General features: G+C 41.1%; 1 protein-coding gene across 1 annotated transcript; it reads left to right on the top strand.

Annotated features, from left to right (window-relative positions):
- Nucleotides 1-565: 565 nt before the first annotated feature.
- hpdl (4-hydroxyphenylpyruvate dioxygenase-like) lies at nt 566-9,494 on the top strand. Its single transcript, XM_048551432.2, has 5 exons — nt 566-1,383; nt 1,967-2,133; nt 5,356-5,507; nt 7,105-7,241; nt 8,771-9,494. Exons 1-5 carry the CDS (start codon nt 755-757, stop codon nt 8,931-8,933), a joined length of 1,248 nt encoding a protein of 415 aa, XP_048407389.2. The 5' UTR covers nt 566-754; the 3' UTR covers nt 8,934-9,494.
- The last annotated feature ends 1,036 nt before the right edge of the window (nt 9,495-10,530 follow it).

The raw sequence follows: 10,530 nt of genomic DNA, 5'->3' as shown, positions 1-10,530 counted from the left end.
AAATTCCTCACTACCTCTCCTCCAAGACAGATCTTCAAACTCATTTCATTCAACAAACATTTGAATAACACTAATACTAATATCACTTACACCTTTAACTTGGCGTTCATTATTTATTATCATTAAGTTGCTTTGAAACAATTTTGTGATGACAATATAGTTCAAAGATAGCACCTCATGACTAGTTAAACCACAACTGCCACTCACCACGGCCTCGGCAAACGACTGCTATCCCCACCCCCCACACCAACATTAGAGCCCGCCCCTTTCCTAGCCCACCCCTAAATCCAGTCCACGCCCCTTTCCCAAACACCATCCTCATAGAGCGGATAGCACCACCCACTTCCCTCCAAACTCCGCCTCCTACCAAAGGGAAAATAAAAGGCTCGATGCCTCGCCCCTCTGCTACGGGTACTATCCATCACAAAGCGAAGCGCCCCGCCCCCTCACTGTGCTGGGCGCAGCACCAACGAAGAAAGCCCCGCCCCTTTAGCACCAGACCCCGCCCCGTCACCCATCTAAACCCCACCCCTCAGCGTGGTGCGCTCCGCACCTATATCCCCAAGCTCCGCCCCATCACTGGACTCATCACCCCACGGGACGTAATGACTGATTTCTCCATCTCCTGCTACGCAATCCCCAAGGTGCAAAACACTCCCGGGCTCTATTTCCCACTTCCCAATCCCTGGCACACCACCCTCAACGGGTCCATGACCCTAGGCTCCTCCCTCTAACATAGAGGTGTGCAGTGGCGATGGCAGCGCAGGTTCAGCGCTTGTCCCACATTGCTCTTCACGTGCGCGATAGCGAGCGCCTGGCGCGCGACCTCTCATGTCGTTTCCGTTTCCAGTTGTGCGGCGCGCGGGTGACGGAGGGCGCCACGCAGCTCGCCCTGAGAAGAGGATCCGCCGTTTTCCTGGTGAACGAGAGCCGTGTTCGCGGCGAGTGTTCGGTGCCCGGGGGCCTCCTGTACGATGTGGTTCCGGGGCCCCAAGCGGTGGATAGCGCCTGTAACATCTCCTTCGAAGTGAAGGATGTAGAGCGGGCGACGCTGCGGCTGGATCGCCTGGGCTGTCAGGTCGTTGTACCGCCGAGGCCGGTGGAGGATGAGCTGGGCTTGGTCACCTACTCGGTGGTGCGATCGGTGGTGGGCAATATCTCTCACACTCTGATCGACCGGAGCGGTTACCGTGGGGAGTTCCTGCCCGGTTTCGTGCTGCCGCCATGCCCCGGGGGCGGGGCTGAAAAGCGGGAGGTAGCCAGGGGGCCGGTAGCCATCAGCCATTTCGACCACATCACCTATGCGTGTCCCCAGCGGCAGAGCGCCTGCATCATGGACTGGTACCACCGCTGCTTCGGCTTCCAGCGCTTCCTGGTCAACCGGTCAGTGCAGGGTTTTCTTTATTTACTTGGGCAAAGAAAGAGCAGCTTCCAACTATCCCTCACCTCTGTCTACCTAAATTAGAAATGTAGAGGCCGTTATTTCGACAGTCGTAGTTCGTAAGCACCCATATGCCCGTTGATTTGTCAGCACTGCCAGTCTTAACTGCAGAACGGACTGTTCTTTTTTTTCTTTTCGCCCCTTTCCTTTTCGTTACAGCGTAAAAATTACAATTTTGCAGCTCCTTTCAGTTATGCAGGACTTAACAAATTAGCTCTGTTTTGTCTCGATCGAAACTGTCAGACTTGAGTTTTCCAACGTTTTGTTAACTTTCAAGAGTCACTTACCGAAGTAGTAGCAATTTACAAATTAACAGTGCGGGTGCTAACTGGGTCCCAGCCCATTGCAAACATATTTGAGACGTTTCTGGTTGTCTCCTCGACTGTTTAAGTATTGATCTTTACAGATATTCTGTTGCTGCCTGTGTTATGCAATCTACTCTGGGTGGTTTCCATAGCACTGAGTAGATTCATTGTCATTTCATTAATTTGAACTGTGATGGTTTTGATTTTCTTGAGTTTTCAGAAGTGAAGATCTAAATGATGGTTATGTCATTGAAGGAGATAACATTGGTCTGCGCTTAACTGCAATGGAGTACTGGAAATGCAGTGAGGTTGGCATGTCCATGCCTAAAATCGAAGAGAAGAAATTGGATTGCAAATTTGTGATAGCTGAGTCTTTAGCCAATCAAGGTGCAGTGCTGTTTATAGTATAGATGCCTGAATAACCGTTGCAGCCTGAACATACTTGTGTTTATTATGTGTGTACATTGAAAGCAATGATAATGACAATTATAAGTGGTGGTGAATTAGTCCTTCATAATCTTTTAACTTTAGACTTTTCATTGAACAAAGATTTAATATGACGTTTAATTTTTCTTTACTTATGTGAGCCATCAACAGTAATGGCCGATGGTAAGGTTAGCAATTTTACTAAATCATGGGGCTGCTTTCTCAGCAGAGAGAGTGAGTGAGAGAGAAAGAAAGACAGAGACGGAGACAGGCAGACAAATGGTGTGGTTTAACCTGAGGGTCACTATGACTTGGGTAAGTGGAGATGTTGAGAAGGAGTATCTCTCATGGTAACCTCAGCCAGTGTGAGAGTTGAACCTACATTGTTAGTGTCACTGCACTATAAAACAGCTGCCTGGTCAACCCAGCTAATGGAGCTTTGCTAGTTGTGCTGTGCCTTTAACAATAACTATGTGGACTGCGGCAGTTCAAGAAGACAGCTTATCACCTTGAAGGCATCCAGAGATGGTCAATGAATACTGACTGAGCCAGCAATGTCCTTATCCTATGAATAAAGATTAACAAAAACCCACCTGAACAGGCAAGTAGGGAATTAATTTAGCTTGCTATATAAAAAAACAGCATTTTGGACATTTCTTTATGCTGCACTGAAGTGCGACCTTGTTGTTTTCAAGCCTTACAGCTTTGTTAACCCACAGCCTTTCCATTTGGACAAGTGTGTACAAGGTCAAGATAGAAAGATTTTTAATCATTAAAGGAATCAAAGGGCATGGGGAAAAGACAAGAAAGTGGAACTGCATATTATGAGATCTCTCTCAATCTCATTGAATGGTAGAGCAGGCCCAAGGGCTGAATGGACTATTTTTTCTGTTACATCTTCTATTTTACTACTGATGTGTTATGTGTTCCTCCTGATCCAAAAGTATTAAATTTAGGAAACATGCGCTAGTGTGGTGATCAAGTAAGCTGTGTAGCTGAAGCAATTCTATCTGTAAAGTGGGCATTGAGGTCTTCTTTTGAGTACTACTACAATTTCATACAACTTATTCCAAAAAGACCTATTTTAAAATGGTGCAAATAGGACTACAAGATTTATTGCCTGTCCTAGTTTACCTTATAAATCTGTTGATGGACTGTCTTCTTGAACCATAGTCTGAGAGCTAAAGCTGTCAATGCTATTGGGTAAAGCATCTCACAACTTTGACCTCAACAATGAAAGAATTTGGCCTGGTCGGGATGATGCATAGCTTGAGGTTGTATTTTCTTACATTGGCTACCCTTCTTTTTTCCAAATGCTAGTTGGTGAGGTCTTGCTGCACATGTTTTGGTGGCATGCTACAGCACATTACGAAGGTAGTTTACATTGAAGCCATGCTAATTGCACTGGCAGGAGGAAATGGATATTTAAGCGGTTGGCTGGAGAGGACTACTTTATCTCAGATGCTGGTATGCATTTTGAGTGTCACATCCATACAAGCAAATGGATAGTATTAAGTCACATTTCTGATTTCTGCTCTTAAGATGATTTAGAAAATCTGCAAGATCAGATGATGTGCCATTTGACATACATTGTCTAGCCTCTGACTTCTTATGGTAGCGAGAGATTTTATGCATTTGGTGGTGTTGTCCTTCAGTGGTCGAATTGCCAAGATAATATTCTGTTGATATGAATAATCACAGCCACTTGGAAACCTGACAGATTTTAAATATTATAACAGGTAAATGGTGTCTTCCTTCCAGATTTTTCAGCTTTAAATTTCTAATTTCAGAGAGACCATTCGGTACCTCTGTGTAAAGAAGCTTAAACAGAACAGCTCAATTTCCAGTTAAGAGATATCATCAGTGAAAACAAATGGTGTAATCTATGACAAACTTGTTCCAGATCCTTTTGGCTGGAAATGGACATACACTATCACAAGGTATAGGGGTAACTACAGACTTGATGTGAGCCACATCGTGGAGAATCAAATTTTTAAATATTTTCTTTCCTTTTCCTTCCACTTGCCTATGCCAGACAGCTTTTAGAATTCCTCCAGAGTCTCTGCTAAGCCCATCAAGTCCACACCAAATGTCTGAAGAGCTTACCCAGATACACCCCATCCCCATATTTCCCATGCTAATCCATCTAGCCTGCACATCCCTGGGAAATTTAGCATGCTAATCCATATAACATGCACATCTTTGGACTGTAGGAGGAAACAAACACCTAGAGGAAAATCCCACAGGCGTGGGGAGAATGTGCAAACTCCACACAATTTCCTTAGGGCGGAATTGAGACTGGGTCCCTGGCACTGTGAGGCGGCAATGCTAACCACTGAACCACTGTGCTGCCCTAAATATAAACTGCATTATGATCTTGTATTCTGATAATTAGTATCAATGGTATTTAACAGTTGGGTGAATGTAATACTCCTGTGTAGATATGTATAATCTTTTAGGGAAAGTGCTCCAACATTTGTCTTTTACTTTCTACCACCCCACCTTTCTAACAAGTTTTTTCATTTGACCATTACAATCCAAATGCTTCCATGCCAGTTCTCACCTGATATGATACCTGTCAGTGTCATTTCTCTAGTCACTACTCTGACTGTAACCGCCCTTTCAGTGCTGTCAAATTTTAAGATCCTGTTCTCCCAACCCTTTGTATGCTTGCTTTGCCTAGTGCTTGACTATGCTGTCAAATTACAAGTTACTGACACCTCTAATGCTACGCATGGTTCCACTTAGCTAACTAGGCAGTCTGATTGTCATCTTGGTATTTTGGGATTTAAATAAATCAAGATAAATTGAAAGTTAAGCTGAATTTTAATTTCATTTTTCATTGATTTGGCTTCAGTGTACAAAGGAATAATTGAATGCAAGACCAAAAGTATCACTTGCTACTCCTACAATAATCTAAAATTGTCAAATTTACTTATTAATCACTGTGAATGAGTAGATAACAAATCGGTTGTCGCTGTTACACAAAGGGCTGTGCATCTGGAGTTAACTGCATTCTGCAATGTTTGAAAATTTTTCGTGGTCTTTTCAGTTGCAATAAATTTCTAAACAATAAATTGAGGATAGCAGTTATTGCTACAAGTTTAGGACCGCTTAGTGATTTATAGATCAATGTAAGGAATATGTTGGACATCTTTTACAAATATTTTGTTTGTGTTTTAGGTAAAAATCAAATCGACACATTTTTAGAACAGCACAATGGAGCTGGGATACAGCACGTGGGCTTGTACACGACTGACATTATTTCAACTTGCAAATTCCTTGCAGATGCTGGAGTTGAGTTTTATTGTCCACCTTCTGCATATTACACTGAGGTACTGCAGCAGTGCTAGTTCAACAGCTTTGATCTGTCTAGTAAATGAAATTGAATTGCTGTATCAAAAGGCAATAATTAAAAATAGTAATACCATTGCCTGCCTAACATTAACTCTGGCGCTGATGCAGCTAATGACAATGTTACCTTCAGTGCGATGGCTTATTTTTGTGACTTTCAACTGAGTGTTTATGATGGTTCGGGTTTGTACTGACTGTCTAGTACATCGAGTTTTGAGAAGATTTGTCTAGTACATCACTAACTGATGCCTCTGCCTTCTTTACGATCCCGAGAGTATCAGAAGCCGTGGGGTGAACTTATAGAAGTTTATAAAATCATGAGGGGCATACAGTGAACATCCAAGGTCTTTTTCCCCAGGGTTGTGAAATCCAAAACTAGAAGGCATGGGTTTAAAGTGAAAGGGGAATGATTTAAAAGGCACTGATGGGCAACTTTTTCATGGAGACGGCGGTGCATAAATGGAATGAGCTGCCATTGGAAGTGGTGGAGGCTGGTACAATTACACCATTTAATAGGCATCTGAATGGGTATGTGAATAGGAAGGGTTTAGAGGGATATGGGCCAAATGTTGGCAAATGGGACTACATTAATTTAGGATATCTTGTTGGCATGGACAAGTTGCACTGAAGGGTCTGTTTCCATGCTATACAGTTCTATAACTCCAAGTCTTCAGTATTAACTTTGACAGAACTAGAGATCTTTGATCACCCTGATTGCCAGTGACAGTGAGGTCGCACTATTTATCCATTAGTTTCGGAATGAACACAAAAGAAGATTTTATTGTTACAGAACCTCATTCCTATAGAATTTACTTATTTTTGAATTTTTTAACAACTTAAAATTGAGAGATTTACAAGACAGTTGCTGCAAGTATTGCTTTGCCAAATCCAGATCAATTTGCCTTCACAATCCAGAATGTCAAATTCACGTGTAGTATGTTGTCTTAATTTTGTTTGCATTCCCATTAATCATGAATTATGCTGGCAAGATCAAGTGAAATACAGAGAGAAAAATTGTTTGCATTAAGCAGCTTCTGAATATTAAGTCTTTTTCAAAATAGGTGAAAATCTGGTGTGGAACATAAACCATTCCCCACTCTATTTTAAATGTACTGTCCTATAACATGCAAAGACCACTACACCTTTCTCATGCATAAGTATCTGCATCATGCATATGATAGCAGCAGGAAAGTAGTGGAACAATACTAATGTTCTTGAGAGACAACGTTGGATTTCCTTCTGTTCTTTTGAATTTCTTCATAACTCTGCATTTGACCATCTTTTCTGTATTCTTCCTTTATTGAGGAACAAGTGACCTGGAGGTGCTATAAATACTGAACCTTACAGACCGCTAGTTTGATATTTTTCAAAAGCTGGGAATATTCGCTAGTTTAGAAACTAGCTCTTTTGCAAAAAGTAATTTTCTGACCTACTCTTAAATACATGCAACAGAATTAACTGGAAACTGCTTCTGCTTTGTTTTAGCCCCATTTTCAACATTTTGCTCTTGTTTCTAGTATCTGTAGTCACAAAATCTAAATTGTAAACAATCTGTAAAAAGTCATGTTTCTTTCACAGACAGAAAAATGGCAGGAGATCATGAAAGCAGGACAAAATCCAGAGTTACTTGCACAGTACAATATTCTTCTGGATTCTGATGTGGATGATGAGCATTGTAAAGGAGAAGCCAAATGTCAAGGACCAGCTAATAAAAGGTTTTCTGTGAGCCAAACATTTCGGGAAACTTTCTGGACAAGTCAGTCTGTATAACTAAATGAAGCATTGAAAGCAATAATTCAAGTGCTTTCTGATTTTCATCATGGGCCAAATATTAATTGTGGGTAGCCTAAATAAACTCAATACTTCTGCCATCAGGAAGCTGCAAGAATGGCATTAGGACATACTTGGGCTCTCCTCAATTCTTCCCTGTAAATTCTAATCACACTTTGCTTCCCAGGTCAGCAACACCACTGCTTTTTAAAATTCTCATTTTTGTTTTCAACTCCATCCAAGCCTTATCTCTCCATTTCACCGCAACTTCAGCCACATGTAAAAATGCCGAAATTTCTCCACTCATCCATTCTGACCTCTTGTGCAGCTCTTATTTTTATATCTCTGTTATTGATGACCATACGTTTAGCTAGTTGTACACGAAACTTGGAATTCCTTTCCTTTTCCTCTCCAGCCCACTATCACCTCTCTTTTTTTTCTGATGCTTCAGTTTTTTGGTCTTCTGGTATTTCCTTACTTAGTATAAAATTTTGTTTGAGAACAGTGAAGTATGTTGACACATTTTACTACATTAATGATGCTACAGAAATGAAAGTGGTTTTGGCAGCAGTTGGGATCTTAAAATATGTTTTAAATTGTCATTTGATACATTTGCAACCTGTAGTCTCTTAACCAGCTGTCGAAAAATATAAAGTTTTTTTTTCAGTTGAGTTCCTGGGAGGGAACTTCAATTTACCTTCTAGGTTAACTTTAAAAAAAGGACTATATTTTTGAGCAGAGACCAAATATTTGCCTATCCATCTGATTTTCAAAACAGTGTATGGATAATCTGTGATGGTTTTGTCATATTGTATCAGTGCTCTCTCATTTTAAAATTTATATTCAAGTTTACGATGGAAATTTTGTACATAATCAAGTTATGAATAATGCACTGCCTGTTGTGAAGCTGGACGAGCTCTCTGAACAGTAGTCTGTGCCATCATTTTTTATTCTTGGAGAAACTTAATATTGAAGCTTTTGTTAATCATTTAATTTTTCAAAGATTACTTAACAAAAAAGTGTAACTTGTAAAATTCTGTTCATAACAATGTCACACTAATAAGCAAGTAAACCATTTTGAGGACAGTCCAACTTTCCCTTTACTTAAGTTGCTTTTACAGTTGAAGTTTTTAATCGAGCAAAGTATAACATTGGATGATTGCTGGCAATCTGTTCCCCAACCCAATGTTCAACCATAGAATCAGTGTTCTTCCCTGCAGTTCCATCTGTATCTTGATACAATTAACACAGCTGGAACCCGTTCTTAGTACTTCTGTGTGTGTGAGCATAGCCCTGTTGTTTGTACTTCCTTTCTAAGCTGCTTCTGTGTATGTACTTCTACCTGGTTGCAGAGCACTGTGGTCCTTAGTACACGATGTTGAGATCAAACCTTTCATTTATTTTATAATAAATACTGCAAGAGATAAATTAATTTTTATGTATCTTTATAGCCAAAATGTTTGTTTTATTGCAGATATCTAATGCAAACATTCACAAAACCAATTTTTTCTGAAGAGACATTTTTCCTTGAGCTTATTGAACGAAAGGGTGCATCAGGATTTGGAGAAGGAAACATCCGTGCACTGTGGAAATCTGTTCAGATTTGCATTGACCAGCAGGAAGACAAAAAATTGTGAAAAAGAATTATCGGCTATGAATGGGCAGGCTAATGATGCTAACAGCTGAAGACTACTACATTGGAGGGGAGTCCATTGAACAAAATGCTATCTTCTGACATCTGGTTTGTACTAGCTGCCTTACACAGAAATAAAATGTCCTGCATAAATGCACCTGGAGCAGAAAGACTGAAGCTTCTAAAACATTTTATCCTTACCATTAAATTTTTGAGGCCCACATGAATATTCTTTTCTGGATTTAATGTTTTCTTTTCCCCTCAATTTTGCAAAATGCAGAAATTCCCTAACTGTCCTTTCCCTTCCACATTGCTCACTGGAGTGAGCTACACTGCATCTTGTTTTTTGTCTTTGCTTAGATTCTGTAATGCTTGGATTAAGTTCAACCTGGTGGACCTCATAGAATGAGTTTTCTAGGACTCTTAACCTGGTCCAATCATGGAGCCCTCGCTGGCTGACAGAAACGGGAGTGTAAGGTGTTCCGTTCACTCCAGGACCTGGCTCACCTGTCTGGATCAGTGTCATGCGCTATGAAGAAGCGAATAAAAGGTGACTTGGTAACGAGATACTGGCCTCTGTAGAGTTATTTCAGTAGCAATGAGAGAAAAACACCCCAAAAGAGATTCAGTTGCAACAGTTGTATTGAGTAGTTCTGACATGATGCCACTATTTGGGAAGCTTGACTCATTTGATCCTACCATTGCAAACTGGGCCCAGTGGGTGGAAAGAATGTTGTTTTTCCTGGGCATATGACATTAGGGTAGATGAAAGATAATTAGTATCCTGACAGCTTGTGGACCTGCAGCTTTTTCAATTATTAGGAGCCTAACTTTTTCTCTAAGGCACCAAATAGCTAAATCCGTCAACTCTTTAAAGGTTTTACTAAGGAATATTGTGACCCCAAGCTGCCTCTAATTCTGAGGTGCTATCAGTTTTATTCACTAATTCGAGAACCAGGGAAGCCATATCGGGATTTTTGATGAGGTTAAGATGACTGGCAAGGCATTTGATTTTGGCTTAATCCTAAATGAGTTGCTGAGAGACTGCTGGGAATGTGGGGTTAATGCTGTTCCCATGCAAAGGCGCTTGCTAACTGAAGTTCAACTGGACTCCATACAGGTACCACAACAGACTTTTCCATTAGAAAATGTGGCAAGTGGAGCTCATGAGTGACTGTCAGAAGTGGACACCCTTGCCACACCAACTGCTATTGGGAAACAGCGCTTGTGTAAAGGTAATTGCATAACCTCACTTAGGACATCCTGAACAGGGGCTCTCGGTCAGCACACAGCAAAATCCTAAAACCAAGCCAATTTTGCCAAACCAATAAAATTTTCAGGAGGATCTGTGCAAGCAGGGCATTAGAGTCATAGAGTTATAGAGTTATACAGTTCACTCCAACTCATCCATGCCAACCAGATACCCTAAATTAATCTAGTCCCATTTGCCAGCATTTGGCCCATAATCGCACTAAGTCCTCCCTCATATACCCATCCAGATGTCTTTTTAAATATTGTAATCATACCAGCCTCCATCACACCCACTGGCAGCTCATTCCCTACGAGCACCATCGTCTGTGTGAACAAGTTGCCCGTTAGGT

This window comes from Stegostoma tigrinum, chromosome 20 (assembly GCF_030684315.1).
Source record: "Stegostoma tigrinum isolate sSteTig4 chromosome 20, sSteTig4.hap1, whole genome shotgun sequence".
NCBI lineage: Eukaryota > Metazoa > Chordata > Chondrichthyes > Orectolobiformes > Stegostomatidae > Stegostoma > Stegostoma tigrinum.
This window is presented reverse-complemented; position numbering and strand designations above follow the sequence as displayed.

Excerpts from the sequence above, each read along its gene's own strand:
- hpdl (XM_048551432.2), top strand. The coding sequence starts at position 755 with ATGGCAGCGCAGGTTCAGCGCTTGTCCCACATTGCTCTTCACGTGCGC. Across the intron at positions 1,384-1,966 it reads CAGCGCTTCCTGGTCAACCG|AAGTGAAGATCTAAATGATG; the intron begins GTCAGTGCAGGG and ends TTGAGTTTTCAG. Across the intron at positions 5,508-7,104 it reads CTTCTGCATATTACACTGAG|ACAGAAAAATGGCAGGAGAT; the intron begins GTACTGCAGCAG and ends TTTCTTTCACAG.